Source organism: Drosophila serrata, unplaced genomic scaffold, assembly GCF_035046125.1.
Source record: "Drosophila serrata isolate PLE 108 unplaced genomic scaffold, ASM3504612v1 contig_360, whole genome shotgun sequence".
Lineage (NCBI taxonomy): Eukaryota > Metazoa > Arthropoda > Insecta > Diptera > Drosophilidae > Drosophila > Drosophila serrata.
This window is the reverse complement of record NW_028257258.1, coordinates 907,442-929,029: the sequence shown is the minus strand read 5'-3', so window position 1 is coordinate 929,029 and position 21,588 is coordinate 907,442. Positions and strand designations below refer to the sequence as shown.

The following is a 21,588-nucleotide window of genomic DNA, read 5'->3' as shown; positions in this document are numbered from 1 at the left end:
ACCTTCAGTGCTGGAATTCCATAATCAGCAAACAAATAAATAAACAGCTGGAAAACATTTCACCTTGGGCACGAAAAGGGTTTCATTTTGTTTTGGCACGCCAACTTTAAAGCCAAATCAGCGATGGCACTGTAAATTGGGAAACTGACCGAGTTCCAAGTGGATTTCTTTACATTAAATTCATTGAAATAATTTGTCGAAGATTATATATTATATTTATATTAAAATACCCCAAAAAAAGGAAATGAAACATTTCATAACCTCTGAATACAAACAAAAGTGTTGGATAAAGCCTAAAATAACCGTATATGATGCGATATTTTGTTCAGCGTTGTAATTTCGATATTTCGACTATTCGATTATTCACTGAAACGTGACTTAGCACAAGGTTTGTGCAAAAAATCTTAAATTTTTACTGGTGATAACACAAATGAACATAATTATTCGATACAGAATTTCATTCTTATATTAAAATACCACAAAAATAGAAACCGAAACATTTCATAACCTCCAAATACAAACAAAAGTGTTGGATAAAGCTAAAAGTAATCTCATTTGATATGTGATATGTTCTTCAGCGTAGTACTTTCGATATTTCGACTATTCGATTATTCACTGAAACGTGACTTTGCAAAAGCTTTGTTCGGAAATTCTTTCTTATCTCGTTCTCCTAACATGTAAGTCGGTTCTTTTTTTTCACTATTTTAAATTTATTTTCTTATTATTTTACTTAATTTAAAAGCGAGATCGTGCACCAACACCATGCAGTATCCGAAAGTCTTCAACAGCACCAACACATCCTGGTTGGTTCCAGAAGCCCAAACTGAGGAAAAGGTCGATGAGGCGATGGAGTCCGTGCCCGACGTTGACATTTCTAACCTTCTTATTAATTATCTCCCTATTGATATGACGGAAGACGAGTTGTTCGATATTTTTTCCAAGGCAGGGAAAATCGTAAAGCGTAAGATTGTCCGGGAAAAGCATTTAAAAAAAAGCCTCGGATACGGATTCGTGGAGTTTGAAAGCGCAAGCGCCGCAAGGATCGCCCAGGCGAAGTTCAATGGATACGAGATCCGAGGCAAATCCCTTAAAGTGACCTTTGCCAAGCCCCGGACCGAGGACACCCTTAACACTAACTTGTTTGTGACGTTTCTGCCACCCGATGTGGATGAGAGCAAGCTGGCCACGCTGTTCGGATGCTATGGAACCATCACCGAGGTGAAGGTCTTACGTTGCAAGCAGTCTGGGAGGTCGCGCTGTTCAGGATTTGTGCGCTTCGATCAGCGCCTAGCTGCTGAGATGGCCCTGAAAGCCTTGGACAATTATCACTTTAAAGACGCTGTGCAGTCCATTTCGGTCAAGTATTCAACGAAACAAACTAGGCATGAGAGGACCGCTTCCAATCCCAACAAGGGGTCCCCTGTCCTCACCAATCGCCATATAGACCCAGAAGCCCAGAAGGCTTCCAAGAGCAATCGGGACCCATCGCTTTTTCCCCATCCCATCAATCGCTCGATGGATCCAATCGGTCAGCGCAGTGAAGCTGCATATCGATCTCCGCTGCCAGACAACCGTTACATGGAGCCAAAATTGCAGCAGCGCCAGATGGATTCTAAAATCCAGCAACGCTACATGGGGGCGGAGATTGAGGAGCGCCATATGAATCCAAGGATCCAGCAGCCCAACATGGATGCAGGAAACCAGCAGGCCGTCCACCGTGATCAAGTGTCAAGTGTTTATCCCGGGTTGATCAATCGCCCGATGGAGCCAGAAATCGAGCAAACCGCCATGCGCAGTAAGGAGGCATATCTATTCCCAAATTCGGACCAGAGATACATGGAGCCAAGGATTCAGCAGCGCCAGATGGATGCAGAGATTCAGCAGCGTCACATGGAGGCAGAGGCTCAGCAGCGGCAGATGAATCCAGAGATTCAGAAACGCCAGATGGATCCAATGATCCACCAGCGCCACATGGAGGCAGAGATCCACCAGCGCCAGATGAATCCAGAGATCCACCAGCGCCGCATGGAGGCAGAGATTCAGCAGCGCCACATGGATCCAAAGATCCACCAGCGCCACATGGAGGCAGAGATTCAGCAGCGTCAGATGGATCCAAAGATCCACCAGCCCCACATGGAGACAGAGATTCAGCAGCGTCAGATAAATCCAGAGATTCAGAAGCGCCAGATGGATCCAATGATCCACCAGCGCCACATGGAGGCAGAGATCCACCAGCGCCACATGGAGGCAGAGACTCAGCAGCGTCAGATGGATTCAAAGATCCACCAGCGCCACATGGAGGCAGAGATCCACCAGCGCCAGATGAATCCAGAGATTCAGCAGTGCCCGATGGATCCAAAGATCCACCAGCGCCACATGGAGGCAGGGAGTCAACAGCGTCAGATGGATTCAAAGATCCACCAGCGCCACATGGAGGCAGAGATCCACCAGCGCCAGATGAATCCAGAGATTCAGCAGCGCCAGATGGATCCAATGATCCACCAGCGCCACATGGAGGCAGAGACTCAGCAGCGTCAGATGGATCCAAAGATCCACCTGCGCCGCATGGAGGCAGAGATTCAGCAGCGCCACATGGATCCAAAGATCCACCAGCGCCAGATGAACCCTGATATTCAGCAGCTCAACATGGATGCAGAGATTCAGCAGCGCCAGATGAATCCAGAGATTCAGCAGCGTCAGATGGATCCAAAGATCCACCAGCGCCAGATGTACCCTAATATTCAGCAGCGCAACATGGATGCAGAGATCCTGCAGCACCAGATGGATCCAAAAATCCACCAGCGCCACATGGAGGTAGAGATCCACCAGCGCCGCATGGAGGCAGAGATTCAGCAGCGCCACATGGATCCAAAGATCCACCAGCGCCAGATGAACCCTGATATTCAGCAGCGCAACATGGATGCAGAGATTCAGCAGCGTCAGATGGATCCAAAGATCCACCACCGGCAGATGTACCCTAATATTCAGCAGCGCAACATGGATGCAGAGATCCAGCAGCGCCAAATGGATCCAAAAATCCACCAGCGCCGCATGGAGGCAGAGATCCACCTGCGCCACATGGAGGCAGAGACTCAGCAGCGGCAGATGAATCCAGAGATTCAGCAGCGCCCGATGGATCCAAAGATCCACCAGCGCCAGATGAACCCTGATATTCAGCAGCGCAACATCGATGCAGAGATCCAGCAGCGCCACGTGGATCCAAAGATCCACCAGCGCCACATGGAGGCAGAGATGCAGCAGGCCGTCAACCGTGGTCAAGTGTCAAATCTGTATCCGGGGTCCATCAATCGCCCGATAGAGCCAGAGATCCAGCAAACCGCCAAGCGCAATGAAGATGCATTTCTTTTTCCGATGCCGGATAAGAGTTACATGGAGCCAAAGGTCCAGAAGCGCCAGATGGATCCAGAGACTCAGCAGCGCCAGATGGATCCAAAGCAGCGCCGCATGGATGCAGAGTTTCAGCAGCGTCGCAGTGATCCAAAGATACAGCAGAGCCACATGGAGGCAGAGAGTCAGCAGCGCCAGTTGGATCCAAAGATCCAGCAGCGTCGCAAGGACACAAAGATCCAGAAGCGCCGCATGGATACAGAGATTCAGCAGCGCTCAATGGATCCAAAGATCCAGAAGCGCCCGATGGATCCAAAGATCCAGAAGAGCCGGATGAAGGCAGACACTCAGCAGCGTCAGATGGATCCAAAGATCCAACAGCGCCGCATGGATGGAGAGACTCAGCAGGCCGCCAAACGTGACCAAGCGGACGCAGAGATCGAGCAAATTGCTTGCGGATATGTTGATCCATTTGAGGAAGAAGACGTTTGAATGCACGTTGTTTACACACTCTTGTTAAGCTTTGCATACAAGCACATTTTAAATATTGAATATTGTATCACCTAATTCAACAGAATTTCCTTTTCTTTCATTTAAAGATCTGCCATTCAAGGTGTGAATATTGTGTTAATACCGAATAAAGACATGGACACAGCTTCCTTTAGGAAGTCCACACCAATTATTTTCTGCATTAACACATTCATTCGGTTATGCATTTCTGGGGCCTCTGTTTTTGGGCTTACATAAATAATTCATTATATGGCCGCAGGAGCTTGGCTTATCGTCTGCAAACAAGATACTCCTACGGACCCATGAGATCCCTCCTCGGTTCGAAAATGGATTAACAGCTTTATCAATCTGGAGGCACCCTCAGCTGACCCAGGGGCTGCCAGTTGGCCAAAAAAAAGGTGCATCCCAGTCGCTTTCTGGTTCTGATTTCGGTGGAATGCAGGCAAAAGCTTTGCGAGTCAAATAAATAATGAAACAAAGGGCGCATAAACATTTGGAGATCGTGGCCTGGATGGCCAACGAAAGTAGGTGGGAAACAAGTGAATTGAAAATTATTTCCAATTCGTTTGCTTTTCTCATTATAATTGAGGCGCACAGTTGCCGCTGCATCTCGGTTGTGGTATCTCTTTCGGTTTCTTGGTCGAATTCCCCTTTTTTGGCTGGGAGCTCCTACTGCTCTTGTTTCCCCATGTCGCCCCCTTTCAGATTTAACTCACAGATTTCGTTGACTTCCCTTTGCCTTACAAGGACTCTACCCGAGCCAAGGGCAGTATGCAGTTTAAAGCCCAAGTATAAATGGGTCTTGCATAATCTTCAGTTGGCATAAAATGCACAGCTCTGACAGGAATTATTTTATATGTATTTTATTTATTTGTAGCTTGCTTAATTTATTATCAAAATCAATTCCCTTAGCACTGATTTTTAACTAAACATTTTTACAATAAACGTTTGTGCCTGTTGAAGCCTAAGCGTATTAAAAATCAGTAGAGTAGAGTTTATAAAGAACAGAGGACATATGTAGACGTATGTTTAAAAATATGTAATTGGTTTATAAAAAAAGCAAAACCACAATAACAACTAAAACCTAGGAACAATTCAATTTCGTCTCTATATATATTAATACCTTTGAAGGGTATTATAATTTTAAACAGAAGCTTGTAACGAAGTGAAGGAGTAATTTCCGACCCTATAAATCATATATATTATAGATAAGAATAAACAGACGATTCAATGTAGCAATGTCCGGCAAAAATATAAAATTGATCAAAAATTGTAATATTTTTTAAAATGTATGTAGAATTATTAACCTAATAAAAATTAGCATTACATTTTGGCTTAGTTAGGAGTTTTTTAAACTTTGATTTTTCGTAAGAATTGTCATATAAACATATTGATAAACAACGATTCAATGATAGATTACCGATACGATCCTATAATTCAATTGCAAACTGCTAGGGTATATAAACTTTGCCTTTCCGAATTTAGTTTCTTCTCTTAATTTATTTTGTGGAAATCAAATTTACACTTTCCTTTGTTTAGCATTTTAAATTCATTTTTCTTTGGAAATCCTTCGCCTGCTCTTCCTCTGCGGGAAAAGAGGAGTCAATGTAGAAAAAAGGGCTGCAGGCCTATGATAAGCAGATTATAATAAGCTTTTTATCATTTCCTTACTTATTTGCCCCGTTTTGGTTACTCTGGCGGAAAATGTTTCGAGGATTTTCACATTTACTTCATGTATTGTTGTATTGACATTTGGTGGCATATTGTTTTCAATGGGGATTATTGTCGAGCATATATTTATAGTCAACATTTTAAAGTTTTAGGGCAAGAAAATAAATCCAGGCTTCGTTTTTCTCTTGTTCAAAGCATTTCCCTCGACCATTTTTCCCTAGTAATTCAGTATCAAGACCCATTTGTCTTGCTTTGTCCACAAACATTAAGAAAACAGACTGCCCACAAAATTGACAAGGGAGAAAATGGCGGCGGGAGCTAAAAAGCTTGTCAAGCGAGCCGCCCACAAGCGTCACGTCAGGATAATTAAGAAATTTTTCAGATCCCGCTCCAGTACCTCCTCCATTTGCTCGATGGTGGTGCGACTTTCGCTATCGAAATAAATGGAAATTGATTGAATTCCATTAGGCCGAGGAGGGGAGAGCAACCAAGTCAAGCCGAACCGAGCGCCTGCCTTTCAAATTAGGCAAAAACTAATGAGCTATGCACATGACCATCGACAGTCGGCATTAAAAGTTGCCCAGCTTCCGACTATCATTTTATGGGGAAGAAGGAATTGAGTCCAAGGAGAGTTTATACTCCCCTGAGGAGGGCATTGAGTCATCAATGAGCTTCTTGGCCATGGGGTCCTCGGACCTGAACACTCCAGGTCTTGTAACGGATGACCATTACAGGGTTCACTAGCCTACAATGTCGGTTTTATTGAGTTGTAGTAAATAAACCGAAGATGGGACCTGGAAAATTGAATTATTAGGGTACAACATATTTAAATAGTAACTAACTTTCTCTTACTTAGTTTGCTGGGAGATACTACCTTATGTGTTGCCACCTTGTGATCCTGGCACTTCTCTCCATCATAAACTTGAACTCCATCTTCTTTGCTTAATGATTAAGTGGCCTGCGAGGACCTTTGAAGGGTCTTATTATCCATATGATGCCGTGACAGGATTGTCAGCCAGTCCGTCAGTGAAATCAGTGCAACGCATGCGTGCCACATTCATCATCGTCAGTGGCACACACACACACACACATACACACACATACTCTCCATCCAGCAGCATATTGTTGCAACATATTTTACGTGAGGGGTTACCGGCACTCCACCGACCCCAATCGCTCTCGCCTGCGTGGAGATTTTTTCAATTTTTAGCGAAAATTACATCATCACTTATGCTGAATGAGATTTCCGCTCCCAGACTCCACCGGCTTGGTGAATTATTAAAAAATTTCTTTGTCAACAAATCACTCGGCTCTGGCTTGGGCTTAGGGGCGCCTCACTAAATAAGGCGTAGGTCATACACACACACATGCGATTTACATTAGCCACTCTCCTCGCCCAGCTACAACACAGAAGTAAACAAAAAAAATGAAAACGGAACAAAAAATTTAAAAACGTCGCAAAGAAATTTGTTAACGTTGGAGGGTTGTTTCCCACAGCTCTTGTTGCCATTGTCGCGGGGGTTGTATGCAGTAGCCCCGATGATGTATGACGGCAAAGGTGGAAAATCGTTTTCAAACATAATTTTGTTTGCCTGACACCTACAACAGTCGCATAAATCTCGCAGATCTTTAATGCTGGGTCCCGGTGAGCTTTAAGCCTACGCAACCACCCAACATTTTTTGGACCCAGAGCCTGCGGCAGTCGTTGACAAATTCAATAATTTTTCCCATTACAAAAGGCGGAGGTTTCTGTGTAAAGGAGGACCCAAGACCAAGACCGAGACCGAGGCTGAAGGCCTGCTTGTTTTTGTCTGACGAAAGCGACCAAAATTGATTGACGCTGATTTGGGTGTGAGTGGAGAAGAGTCCCTCGTACCGGGCTAAATTTAATTTCACCCAAAAGAAAAATCACACGAAATCGACACCTGCCGAGGCGCCGGAAAATAATCAAAATAAAATATGGATTTTCTCTTTGTTCCACGTGCCCCGAAGGGGAATCCGACAACGGAGAAGGTCCTGGGCGAGTGATTTGATGTGGGGGAGAGTCTACCAATCTGCAATTTGTCTTGCCAACTGGAATGGGGGAAGTGTGGGATGAGGCCGAGTGTGTTCTTGTGCGTCTTCTAAGCCGCTTGGCAAACAAGCGGAAGTTTCCCCACGAAGCGCTAATACTCGAAAATTTGCGATAGGCCGAGTGCTCCAGTTGGAGATAATGCAGGAAAGCTGCTTCCCAGCGGGTCTAACGTTCAATGGGTAGGGTTAAGAGTTGGCTAGGAAATCTCTTGCTCAGCACAACAATGAGTTCATCCAAGGGTTAGGAGATTTGCCTGTGAACTTCTGGAGCTGAAAAGATTGAAACTTTTGGTATTTATACTTTCAAATGTGAAGGATTTCCCTTTCAGCTTTCAAGTTAAGCTGATAATTTAGGTTTTTATGCGAAATTAACAAAGGTCGTATATAATAAGTCCAAAGTATTACTTGTAATGTAAATGAAACAATGTTGTTCCTTAGTTCCTTAACCTTTTCCATTTCTATTCCTGTTTCTTCTTATTATTTGCACTTCTTATCAATGGGGAGAAATTGCAGTTGGTGGAAGCCAAAGTTTGGCCCCACAAATAACCCAAAACTTGCCGAGAGATAAGGCGCAGAGATGGCGAAAATAATTTGCCAAATGCGGAATGCCGAAAAGTTGTGCGGAACGGGAAGACCGGAAGACCAAAAATTGCAGACACATTACCGCGCTTCAATTTCAATAATGTGGAACACTCGAGTGTGAACACAAACGTGCTCCAAAAACTATTCTGGTTCGAAATAGTTTGCCAACACATCTGTTGGCATCACCACCAAAAGAAAGGCCAAAAATTGGTATTATTGAACGGCAATAAATTTGACTAGAACACAGGAAACCCTTGTTCGGCAAAGGGAGGGGAATTGGAATTGGAATTGTGCAAAACAAAAACCAACTTTCAGGCAAAAATGGGCAAAAGTTTTAATTACCCATAAAGATGTTCGAACACGAAACAAAAACTACTACAACCAAGAGGGAAAACCAAAGGGGAAAGGAAGCCGGAGAGTGGCGCTGAGCTGGCATTGGCAAAGTGTTATGGCAAATGATTCGGCTTCGGTTCGGTGGAGAGGCTCAGAAAGTAATCGACAGCAGGCAGCCTCTAAGGAGACTCCGCCGCTGCTTCCCTCATAAAGATCATAACGCATTAAATTGGCCCACAAATTGGCCACCTCCTTGCTTGGCCCATTTTTCAGAAATCAATGGCCAATAACTAGGCAATGGCCAAATCGCTTTCTGGTCAGTCAGCAGCAGCCACCAATGCCGCCTCTTCTGTTGTTGAGTAATCGCAATTTGGCAACCGACTGCTCAACTCAAGCGTCCAACAGCCCAGCATCCCCAGTATCCCATCATTTCAGCTCCAGCTCCAGCTTCTGCTCCTTTGCACTGTCATCCATGGCCTGGGACACGCCCTCGAGATATCCTTGGCTGTTGTGTGTCGGGCTTTGAGAAGTTAAGAATTCAATTGACCACGAAATCAAGATTATTGTACGAGCTCAAGAGTGCTCCGGGTGGGGATTTTGAAGTCTATAGCCCCCGGTGGGCGGAAGTGCTGGCAGCTATCGGACCACTGACCACTGAAAACTGACCGACCGACTGTCTTAACGGCTCCGAGAAGTGGCCATTGAAACCCCTCGAGAGTGCGGTGGCAGGGCGATGAGGTGGAAAGTGTCGGATAAATCCCATTTCGTTTGCAGCATTCGACTTATTAAACTGTCAGTGAAGAGGATTCATTAGGTATCATGCCAATTAGAGTCCGGAAAGAGTTGGACAGGCGATGATGAGTCATGGTGGCTACCAATTAAATTAGACTCTAAGGAAGAAATGAGTAAGGAGTGAAAGTAGTTCGATTAGTTTTAATTTGATTTAAGAAATAAAGAGAGAGGGAAATTCAGTAGATTTCACTTTTAAATTGAATAATCAGTTGTTGAAAGATTCATTTAAATTGGATTACGCAGTGAACTTGAAGTCAATTGGAACGAACATGTTGAATTGGATTTAAATGTCATTCTTTGTTATTAATTATTCTTCCATTTAATACCAAGTTAAGCTAAGTTAAATGACTTAATTTTCATTGTCTATCAGTCACTCTCTTGTTTTGATTCCCAGGCTAATAAAATATCTGTTTACGTTTTCAATCATTTTTCATTCGTCAGTTTGCCCAGTTTCCGAAAACATTATGTCTGCCACCACTCAATTAGGCAGTTCGCGGCGGCCATCGGTCTGTCCAGACTGTCACCCAACTGGGCAAATGGAGATGTCCATGTCCATGTCCATGTCCAGTTTTTGGTTAATTGAAAGCAAACAAAACAAAACGCAGCGGAAACGCTGCTCAAACACGCTAGACGGGGGCAACCCCTAAATATTATTTATGCTCCGCGCCACATTTCCTTCCCCTCCCTCGCATATATTGACCATTCATTTCGGGGCTTTTAACGCCTAGAACGGTTCGGTGGTTTGGGGTCACTGTTTGCCCGGCTTCGACTGGGTGCGCCAAAGGACAATATTTATTAACTCGTGACCGGTTAGTGGGCCAAACATTTAGCATTCGCCGCTGCCGCTGATTGCTGGTGTCGCCTTGCACGGAAATTAGTGAAATTGTATCGTCGCCCCGAGGTTGTGACTTAATTAAGTTCAAGCCGATCCTGGGAACTGGGCAGGGCAGCAGCTGCCCAGGAGCCGAGGCAATTGACACAGTGACACCCAAGTCCCATTGTCCACAACGGTAGTTCCTAGCCTGGCCAGAATGTTTACATAACTCATCGTTTTTTACAGAGGTCTGCAAGGAAGGGTTTGCATATTTCAGGGATAGGTTTGTCTTTAGAAACTATCTAAACAAAAACAAACTTTGAAATACGATTATCAAAGTATATAAATTTATAAAGTTCTACAACTTAAAACCTATTTCTAATGATGATTAACAACGCTGCAAAGTGTATTCAAGGTTCGACTTTGCTCTACTGAAATATAACCTTGTTTGTCGTTAATTTTTGTGTGTTTTCGCCCTTTCATGTTTAGGCAGCATAATTTTCAGGCATTTAGGCTGGCCAGCCCGGAAGCATTTGGCTTAAATGTCTGGTCATTTGTAAATAGTTCGTGTCCCGCAGCCGCAGACGCAGCACTTGACGGAAATGGCCAAGAAATGAGCCTTCGTCCTGTGGCCTGACCACACGGAAATGTCACGACTTTCACCTGGCGGCTGGGTGTGTTTGTGTCCTGTTGACTTGGCCAGAAATTAGCACAACATTAAATAACACGATTTTGTCGCCGTGATAACCGACGACCTGCCCTGGACATGAGTTATGATCTTGTAATAATTGGGAAGGGGACGCGACCCATGAATATTTTATGGAATATGCCTTAATGGGCTAAGCGGATGAGTTATGTCTTAGTTGGGCTTTAGTTCGGAATAATTAGGTCAGTCTGTCAGAGGGGTTAGTTTTCAGTATTTAGTTTAAACAGAAATTATGTTAAATTGTAACTAAAACTGCATTTATATTAATAACCTTATTATCAACATCTGACCCCCTGACTGATCTCTTTCCGCGACTTTCTTGGCATCAAAGTTTTTCCACAATTAGCCCGACTCCCACACATTTAGTACTTGGACCCAGTGAGGACTTGGCTTCTTTTTTTCTGGTAAATGGCAGACATTTGTTCCCACATCCAGGACACTGAGCCAGTTGGCCAGTCAGAATGTCAGCCAGTTAGTTGGGCGGCCGAGGAGCTGCGGTCGTTCATTTCATGGCCGTGATCATCAATAACTCATGCCAGGCCAATTTGTATACTTTGGACAGTTTTGTGTTCCTCGTTCGGCGTTCCCTTCTTGACTTTTGGCCAGAAGTGGAGCAGGGAGTGGGGTGGGGGAATAGGCTCGTCTGAAGCCACATTTCAAAAACAGTTTCCAGGGCATAAATCACTGGAGTGCTCCAGGAGTCCAGAGAACTGAGTGGCGATGCCGGGAACAGTTCGATTTGCTGGCTTCAAAAGTTTTTCCTTTTCCCTTTTCCCCCCATTTGGTCGCTGTCTTCATTTGGGAGTGTGTTCTGTGTGTTGTTTTTTTTGACTCTGTTGGTTCTTTATCATAGGGTAAATTGATTTTTTGTTTTGGCCAGGCCAAAAATAACGATAAATTGAGCAGATGTCACCGGGAGAGAAGCCGAGACTATCGAATTGAGCCGAGTTGAGTTATAGTTTGACTTGATGTGTGGCTTTCAGTTACCTGGTCCAGCTTCCGAAAGTTTTCTGGATCCTGGCTCCTGGCTGCTTGGCATATCGTCGCCTAATTTGTGGAAAATTGAGATTTATGGCCAGCAGTTTCGATTCGTCTAGCTCTTAAAGTTGCTGGCCAAGTTAAGAAAATTTCGTCTTTGGGGAAAGAGCGGGTTAAGCGTATCCTGGTTAATTATGATTAATGACCAGCTAATGACTGCTTTCCCTGGGGCATCAATGTCACAAATCAGCAAAAATGGTAGCTCGAAAGAGTTTCAAATTTATTGAAACAGCAAAAACCAATCAATATTCGATACTCTTCCTTTTTTTTAGCATTTAAATCCTAACATATTGCTGCTTAAAAAAGGAGAGCAAACATAACGACAATTTCACGCTACAAATGTTTCGATTAAAAATTTCCCTTCCATGGTTTTTTTTCTTTGCCAATGTCGTTATGGGGTTGCCAATAAAGCAACCACATGCCACCCACTCCATCCCCTAGCTCACATGTGCAAAATGTAAGTAACGGAGAAAACAAAATACGAAGGGAAGCGATAGAGCAGAGCCAGGGGTATCCTTGAGGAAGGAATCCCCGGCAGCCACTCGCCGGACTCCCATTTGATATTTGCCGAAGCACGACAATGAATAATAACTACACGGAATGCATATGGTAGCAAAAAAATATACAAAAAGTCGGGGATATCCCTTGCCGGAAGGGTTGGGACTCAGGAACTTGCTTGTGCAATTTAAAGATTTGCTTTCTTTTTTTATACATTTTTCTAAATATCTTTTAGGTAGTTTCTGATTGAGGGGTGTAGAAGCGAGATATATTTATGTGGGTTTAAAAGAAATCCCTTAAAAAATAAGTATTCAAACCATTGATTAAATAAACCTAAAACAACTCATTGTAAATAAAAAAATCGATATATATAAACTTCCTTTTATACATTCTCCATCTCATCCAAAGTGCAATTACTTGAAGCGACCTGCACAAAAATTGCAATAAAAACTTTGGCAAATATTTTATGGCAGAGACAAAGCTCGCCTCCGTCTAACCCGGCTCCACATTCTATGGCATTTCGTGTTGGTGTTTCTGTATTTATTTGCCATTTGCCAGAGACTTGTTTCATATTTATCAACGTCTGTGGCAAATAATTTTATTAACTTTGCGCAAAACTTCAGCAGAGACCCCGACGAGAGCGGAGAAAGGCAGACGGACTGTGAACTGTTCGCGAAAAGTTGCAGTAGGTACAGTTTCGTTACCTTTTCTAAGGCGCAACAGAGAGAGATAGTGAGAGAGAGAGGGAGAGAGAGACAGGGGTTTACCAGGGGTCAGACACTGGAGCAGGGACAACTTTGCAATACTGCTGCAGCACTATCTGGAGCGCATATTTTATTATTATCCTTTCGCACAAATAAATATACTTTTGCGCAAATTACAAAAGAGAGTGCAGCTAACTGGCGACTTTAAGTTGGAAAGGCAACTACTATATCTATGACCGTGTCCCCGCTCCGGCTCCTGCTCCTGCTCCTGCTCCTCCGTTTACTGGACTGTGCGACAAAAAACTTTCGTCCAGATCTAATCAAAAATTCACTTAAAAAGTTTGCACTGCCAGAGTACGGGTGGGCTGAATGACTTCAAGTGCAACCTTCGTTGGCTGGGGCATTGTTGCAGCTCCTTTGTTGCATGCTGCCGAGGGCAGCCAAAAGGACTTTCTCGGCAGGCACTTAATGAAATCTTTCCTGGGCCTGCAAAGGGGTTCAAGTAAATAAAGCAGAGACCAGCAGAGTCTGGGCAAAGAATGCCCATAACATCAACTTCAAATTTAAGATTTTTGTTAATTAATAAACTAAACAAGAAAGGAAGCTAACTTCGGCACGCCGAAGTTTATATACCCTTGCAGATAGAACTTCTATGAATAAAAAACCATACAATACAAATTATATATCTTTGTGTTAAAAAACAATGAAGTAATACCTGCTTTCATTTCATTCACCTATACATATTATATTTGCAGTTTTACATTCACTGATTTGCATTTTTCCTCCACATCAAACGATCGTTTGTATGGCACCTATATGATATAGTCGTCCGATTTTCATGAAATTTACCACAAAATTTAAGACTTAAATTAAATGCCTATACCTAAAATTTGATGAAAATCAGTTGAAAACTGAAAAGGTTATAAATTTAATTGTATTAATTTCTCGATCGTTCCTATGGGAGCTACATGATATAGTAGTCCGATTTTCATAAAATTTTATACAAAATTGTAGAGTATAGTAAAATGGCTATATCTCAAATTTGATCCAATTCTATTGAAAACTGAAAATGTTAAAATTTTTTTGTAAAAAGTTTCCGATCATTCCTATGGCAGCTATATGATATAGTCGTCCGATCGGGCCCGTTCCGACATATATACGAGTGAGAGTATATAGAAGGCTAACTACAAAGTTTCATTCAGATAGCTTCAAAACTGAGAGACTAGTTTGCGTAGAAACGGACAGACGGACAGACGGACAGAAGGACAGACGGACAGACGGACATGGCTAGATCGACTCGGCTGTTGATCCTGATCAAGAATATATATACTTTATATAGTCGGAGGTGCCTCCTTCACTGCGTTGCAAACTTCTGACTGAAATTATAATACCCTGCAAGGGTATAAAAATAGCTATACAGATTTAAGTGAGATATATTCAATAAATAGTGTTCATTAAGTAAGCACTTTGGCAAATAGTAATTCCCTTTTTCACTTAACGTACCATAAAATCCAGTGACCGTTTTAACACTCTCCTGATGGACGTGGGAAGCACTCAACAGAGCTTAAGGCAAATCCTTAACCACAACAAGGACTCCACCACTTTGATTGCAGTGACTGGATTTCTTCAATGCAAATTGCTGCACAATCAATGACAATCGACAACAATGCAGCTCCAACAGCAGCTGGAAAATCATTTAAAATCCTTAAAACTCCGCTGCTCAGTGAGTGACACAAATGAAGTGTCAATTTTAATATCCCGAATGCTTCGAAAATAAACCAGCAAATTGAGCAGCCAGCGGAGTGCGGATTTCGTCCTCATCTTCTGGGCACAACAATGGCACCACTCCCCCCCCCAACGGAACTCGAAACACTCAACTCCCAATTCTGCTTCCCTATTTTTTTTTGTGTTGCTCCTGCACAAATTGCATAAAAAATGTTGCGCACACTTATAAAAAATTTTCAAGTGCAGTGCCAAAGTCGTCGCCCCCACGACTGAAGGTGAAGGAGGCCGACCGTCGTCGTCTAGCGGGATTTTCGCTCATTTTTTGTTTTTTGTACTTTTTGCTTGACTTAAATTGGCACAAAATTGCAAATAACTTGCAATCAAGGTGCAAGGAGTGAAGGAAAGTAACTCCTAGAGTCACAACAAAATGGCGATACGCCCGAGTTGAGTTTCATTTTGCTGGGACCGTCTGGGAATCAATTTAAGTTAACTCTCGAGTCTATTGTTTCAACGCTGTTCTGCCCGCTTTAAGCTCTCTCCCAGCCACGGATCCCTGCTCCGCCAGTGGTGTCCTCCCGAGCTTTTGTCGTCAGCCGAGGAATTTTTATGAGCTGCCTTGCCGGCGTCCTTTTGGCATTTGGCTTTTCCGTCGCGCCAACTTTAGACCCCCGACTGCTGCTTGTTAATATTTCACCTAGATTGATACTGCAAAAAAATGGGAGTGGGATTCAGGGTTCCGGGTGTTCGCTATATTCTGCCAAGTGGCTTCGTCCCAGGCACAAAGCAGCTAGGAATTTCATTATATGCACCCCAAGCCAAAGGACAAAGACATGTTTTTAATAGTTTCGCATGTTTGTGCAGCCGGGCTTTGTTTTCATTTTTTTTATTTTTTTGCTAACCCCACCCGGTTGGAGGAAGGTTCTCTTCCTTTGCTGGCTTTTAGGATGCGATTGTGCCCGTAGTTTGCACAAAGTTTGGCCAGATTTTTGTGCTTGCATTTTGAATAGTTGCATTTTTAAGCAGTTTCTGCTACAGAGAACAACTTGTGCCAGGCCTGCCACAGCTTAATCGTAATGAGTAAGGGAAAGGATGGGGGCTTTTGAAACTATCTGCAGCAGAAATCAGTAAGGGATACTGCTGAGACTGATTGAAATACAAATTTATAGAGATTTCCTAGCTATTTTTGTTAAATATACTCCCCTATACAGATGTTATTGGTATATCTAAAATATATTCTTAAGTTCCATTTAAATTCCACTCATAACTCTCCTACTAGATTTAACCCTTCTTATTATATATTCAAATACCCTTAAAAATTGAACTTCAATAAAAGAGAAAAGAAACCTTATTTATGAACACAATTCGAGGGCGTAACTCAATCGAAATTGAAACCTTGTTGCACATCTATTAAGAGCAAATGTCAAAATTAATTGGAACACGTACGCTGGCACTGGCCGGGGCTCACTTGTTGGCTCCGTTTAACCCTTCTCCTTTCGATTTGCCACATTAACTTTCCTTTTCCTCTGGTTTTTCTCCGACTTGGTTTTCCCTTTCCTTAACCCCTTCCCCTCTGGTTTTGTGTGCCTTTTTTTGGGAGCAATGCTAGAACGGAAACTTTTGCAGAGTCATCGCATGATTACGTGGATTCTGGTGCCCGAGTAATCATCATGTGGTTCAAACACACAGACACGCACTGCTCGGGGTCTTTCCTCCCCGGAATCCCAGAATCGTTCAGATCCCATTACCTAAAGCCATCCCTTGGAGGAGAGGCACGGACAGAAAAGCTGGATCGGTGGCAGGAGCCGGACACAATTATCCGGCGAAAAGGGCTTTCAATTTCACTTGGTTAGCTGCAAGTAAACAGCTTTGCAGCTTCTCGTTCCGTTCGATTTCGGTGGCGCTCAAGTCAAGCATGCAACCGCCGCAGGCGGCACGCAAACGCATCGAATCAACGAAAGTGCCCCGAATCGACTGGATGGTGGTCCACTCTAAGCCACCCTAGAGTCACGGACTCACGGACTTATGGACCCTCTTCAGCCCCAGCTCATTTCACCACGGTTTGCACTTCATTGATTCGTTCAACAATGGAGGCAATTGAATGAGAAATGGAACAGGCAAAGAAAATCAACAGAGATTCCCAACTATTGGAATATTTATGTAAATAAATTAGTCTGAATTAAAAACATGTCACTAATAATAATATTACGATTTAAAAGTGACTACAAGCCTTTTTAAAATATTAACAACCTATCGAAAAGTTTCATGACAATTTTCAACACAAGCTTCTGTATTTTCCCTCCGTGTACCTGAAGCCCAACATTGCTTCAAGCTGCACTTAAAACATTTTTCATTCGCTGTATTTTCCAGCCACTTGCATTGGGTTTATGAAAATGAAAATTGCAAGGAAAATCAAGCAACGAAAAAATTCTTTGGCCCCAGCTTTTGGCCATATTTTGTGGTATTTTTCTTTGCAATTTTTGAGCTTCGTAATTGCACTTGTATGAGCTTATTGGGGCATACGGCCCCTAAAAACCCATTTCTCCCTCTGGACCAGTCAGAAACTTCAAAGATTCTCGATTCTCTCTGCATCACCCCGCTCTATATGAGTTTGCTTGATTTAATCAGAATACAAAGGGAGGAATCGAAAACAGGTAAAAGAATGGAAACACAGGTCCTAAACTAGAAATCGAAAATCGGACAGAAATTATGAAAAATAGCTCTGAATGATTAGGTAAAAAAAAAATATACTTAAGGTGCTATTTATTACCATGTAGATGACTTTGTGTGCTGCAAGGGGTAAGTGTGTGTTCCAGGTTGCACTTTAACGAAGTTGCTGTCCAGAAATAAGGGCTCGTAGCCCTGAAATCTGCAAAAATCTTTATGAATACCTGGTCACAATACAAAGACACTTACGGGGCAGGCACTTCATGATGGGAAATTTGTTTTTAGCAAAGATCCCAACCTGAAACTAGATCATAGAACTAGAATCCTGTTCCTCCGATGGCATGGACTACCTTCAAGGCTTCCAGCTTGAATACACGCCTACACTGCTGGAGATGACCGAATCCAACCTGGGGAGTGAAGCGAGCTTATAGTATATTGAAACTCAACTTACTGGGAAGGTATTGTTACACCATTGAGCTAGTGGCACGTGCATTTTATGCCTGCAACATACCGCGTGGCACAACCCCCGCATCAAAATCTCTAAAGAATAACAGGTACACGCCTGCAACTACTGACCAATAGGATCAATTTGCAGGTAGCTCAAGGATATGACAATGCCTTCCTAGTAAGTCGCTTTTTATTCTTCCGTAAAACTGTTTCACTCACCTAAAATATAGAATTCACTTGCAACAAACTTAACCAGAGGAAAGAACACCCAAGTATCAACATATATCGATAGTACCTAGGGTTGGTAAACAGACAGCCCAAGACAAAGTGTTGTAGTAGAAATCGTAAGAGAAAACATCGATATATTGATGTTGGGATTATGTTTTTTCCATCTCTAGTTAAAGTTTCAAGAAAGTAACAAGTTCTACTGACGTTTGTTGTGAAATCAAATAGGAAAAACAAACATAACCCGCTTTTCTTACATTTTATCTAAAGGGGAATGAAACAGCAAGGCAGCCCTACTAAGCAGAACTTTTAATTTCACTCAAACATAAATACAAATCCCTTATCAGCGCAATGAGAGAGCTAGAAAAGAGCAGTAAAAGCTCGGAAAACCAAGTGGAACTGGACAACTAAACGTAAGTAATGAAAACTAACTTAGTTACAGCGTGGAAACATGAGCTATGATTTCTAGGTACATTCTATTTTACTTACATTTATTATATTATTTATTTATATTTCTAATTTGCTCTTCATGAGTTTTCCTTTCTAAACTACAAGATAAGGAAGCTCAACTGTGATTCGCTCTGAATGAATTCATGCAAAGCCATCCACTGATGAAGAGCAAACAACGATAAGAGCTTGTGATGATTGTAAACCATTCTGACTGCTCATTATTATAATTAGAAAGCTAACTAAGAGTTTGCTTGCGGAAGCTGAGGCACCACAGCATTGCTATTAAACCTAGTAGGACAGCTAGAGGAGCCTGGCTAGGAGCTGATCCGTTGCATCTGTCCGGCATCTGCTCTTCCCAAGCGATCTGGTCGGAAACGTTGTATGTATTCGCCACATACTGGATGACATCGCGTGCCTGCTGGCTAATCTCCGGTACTCGTGAGAATAACTTGAAGAGCGGAATGGGCGAGATGCTACTGAAGCCACATAGGAGTGCCACCGATGTGTAATTAACGTACACCATCTTGTATGTAACAGTGGCAATATCGTAGTCCAGATTGAAGCGGCCATGCTGGGTGTCATTGTTCCAGGAAAAGCTGATGGACTCGTTGTTGAACTGACGATCGTCGTTGACCGTGCTGATGTAGTTGAGGTCCAGCGAAAGTTTGTCGTTCTTGGTCTCGGCAGGAACCGAGACATTTAAACACGCCAGCACATCGACATTGGGCACTCGGGCAACCTCGTACCAGTAACCAGAGAGCTGGAAAAGAACAGGTAATATTAATCTGCTCAATAATGAACTCTAATGAATTCTTATTTGCTACTCACATCCGTCAGATTGACGCTGAAGCCGCCTATGTTTTCATTCTGACAACTCCAGCTTTGTGGAACTCTGGGCATCATCCTGCTCAGCAAGCGACTCGCTCCGACCTCCACTTGGTTTCCGCAGCAGCAGCAGAGGGCGAGCAACAGCGTCCAGATTAGTGAGTGACCCTCCATTTCGATCCGTTCGCATCGGCGAGCTCCAGACAACTAAACTCGGTCTCGGTCACACATAGACTTTTGATACACTAATGACGAACTTATCAGCCGCTATGAATTGTTAATGAATATAATATATTAAACAGGCAGGCATACAATCGATACTTTATATGAGTGACTCACCAGCGTTGATAATACTTACATTCTTATCATTCAATCTTATCGAATTTTTGCACGTGCAATTAGTTATCGTTTTTTCATTGAACACATGAAAATAGTTGGTATTTGTAACGCACACACTTGTATTTAAAAAGACTAAAGACTTTTGTTTATGTGTGATGTAGGTGTACAGATGAAATAGTGTCAAAAATGTAATGCACTCCATGCACCTTTTAATCACACAACCGATTTTACAGATACCTCTCAGATCCCCAAGAAACAAGCAAAATATTGTTGTTTATCTGTTCTCTAAACTTTTTGTAATGAGAGGAACTCTGTCAATTAAGCCCAAGTGTCGAAATTATCTTCGAGATATCTTATCCAAAAGGTAAGGTGTTTGGTACGGGCTGAGGTCTTATCTTTCACAGATATGCAAAATAGTAGATACGAATAATTGGCAATAATGTTCATTTCAACCAGTAAGACAATAATATAAATAAATATGTATATATGTTTATAGTCAGTATAAAAGAAATATGTTACTGTGGTACTATCAAAAAGTTGTTTCAAAAATATGAAACTTACCAATCCAATTTGATGGTGGGGAGGAAGAAGACAAAATCGCTCCGAAGTCAAAAGTTTGGTGATGAACGAGTTGCAGAGCTGCTTGTAAAAATCACATGAAATTCGATTGTCGCTTAAAGTGAAATTGCACAATGTTTGCAATGAAATGTTGTCGCAGTAAAATATCGCTGCAGTCTTCTGCTTTCCTTTCCTCTCCCTGCTGCAGTTGCACTTCCTTTCCAGATCCTGGCGCTGCTGAAATGACGAAGATAAAAACGCAATCAAACAACAAAAAAAGAGACAAAAATGGCAACGGCATCTGTTTGTATAGATGCCATTGTGTGTGCCACCGAATGTGCAGTGTGAGTAAATGCACTTGAGCACGCACATCCAAGGGATTCCAAGTTATTACAATAATTCGAAGATGCCAATACCCTCGGACTTGTAGTTCCCTAGGAAACGGTATTTATTGAAAAATTTTAAAATTGACTTTACTGTTTACTGGGTTAATGGCTATATCCTGATAAGATAAAGAAACAGGTGTACATCGAGCAGACAGCGCTTTCCTCGAATCCTTTGCTTCAATCAGTTATGATCTTTCTTATCGTAATCACAAGCTGATAACTTTTATAAGCCTTAAGGAAGGTGTGACTCATTGAAATACATAGACTGCCTAAGGTGTTGACGTGAAAATTTTTTACCTGATAAAATAGTTTCGCACGCGTCCGTATATTATACGGTTAGTTATCGAAAGTTAAAAAAATTAAGTTTAGCTATTAAAAAGTATTCCCTAAAATTATAATTTGACATTTTCTTAATTAATTTGTAATTAGAATCATAAAATTACAGCTGAAGTAGTGCTTGAATTGCGTTCTTTTCCTGATTAGATACTGCTGTTACCCTGAGATAAATAGTGTTTGATAACAGGAAGCTTTTGATAACCGACCATTTATGTGTACTATATATTTCCGATCCTATAAATGTCAAGGATAACCCCAAGTGCTGTCGATAATTTAACGGAATCGTGCACTCCCGTTAGTTTACAGGGCACTTGCAAATGGATAACAGTGCATCGACATCGATTGCCGCTGCAGCGATGGCAACTTAACTGTGTTAAAGAGTTGTCATTGTGCTGTTTGCAGAGTTGTCGCTCGTGCGATGGACCTCGTGTGTGCACTGGCTTTTGTAACAGTAAAGATATTGCAACTGCAACGTGTTGAAGTGGCGCCTCGGTAAAATTGTGTCAAACTGTGATTGCATTTTTGTGACTGACATTCGATTGCTGTGGCTGTTTGATTTTTGGC

The 21,588-nt window shown here is 42.5% G+C and overlaps 2 protein-coding genes and 1 long non-coding RNA gene across 3 annotated transcripts; 1 reads left to right on the top strand and 2 right to left on the bottom strand.

Moving 5' to 3' along the window:
- The first annotated feature begins 550 nt into the window (after positions 1-550).
- On the top strand, positions 551-4,027 carry maca (RNA-binding protein maca). Its single transcript, XM_020962710.2, has 2 exons — positions 551-677; positions 743-4,027. The coding sequence occupies exon 2, from the start codon at positions 763-765 to the stop codon at positions 3,838-3,840; it is 3,078 nt and encodes a 1,025-aa protein (XP_020818369.2). The 5' UTR covers positions 551-677; positions 743-762; the 3' UTR covers positions 3,841-4,027.
- Positions 4,028-5,120: 1,093 nt separating this feature from the next.
- Positions 5,121-7,872, bottom strand: LOC147642763 (uncharacterized). The gene is made up of 2 exons (XR_015273038.1): positions 6,372-7,872; positions 5,121-6,323 (listed from the first exon to the last, which is right to left on the bottom strand). It is a non-coding gene; the product is annotated as an uncharacterized LOC147642763 (long non-coding RNA).
- A 10,694-nt stretch (positions 7,873-18,566) lies between these two features.
- On the bottom strand, positions 18,567-19,614 carry LOC110191786 (uncharacterized). The gene is made up of 2 exons (XM_020962736.2): positions 19,409-19,614; positions 18,567-19,340 (listed from the first exon to the last, which is right to left on the bottom strand). Exons 1-2 carry the CDS (start codon positions 19,577-19,579, stop codon positions 18,816-18,818), a joined length of 696 nt encoding a protein of 231 aa, XP_020818395.2. The 5' UTR covers positions 19,580-19,614; the 3' UTR covers positions 18,567-18,815.
- Positions 19,615-21,588: the final 1,974 nt, after the last annotated feature.

Bases quoted from the DNA above. Each gene is read 5' to 3' on its own strand.
- LOC110191786 (XM_020962736.2), bottom strand. From the start codon at position 19,579: ATGGAGGGTCACTCACTAATCTGGACGCTGTTGCTCGCCCTCTGCTGC. The intron at 19,341-19,408 runs GTGAGTAGCAAA...GTTCTTTTCCAG, and splicing joins TCAGCGTCAATCTGACGGAT to CTCTCTGGTTACTGGTACGA.
- maca (XM_020962710.2), top strand. From the start codon at position 763: ATGCAGTATCCGAAAGTCTTCAACAGCACCAACACATCCTGGTTGGTT.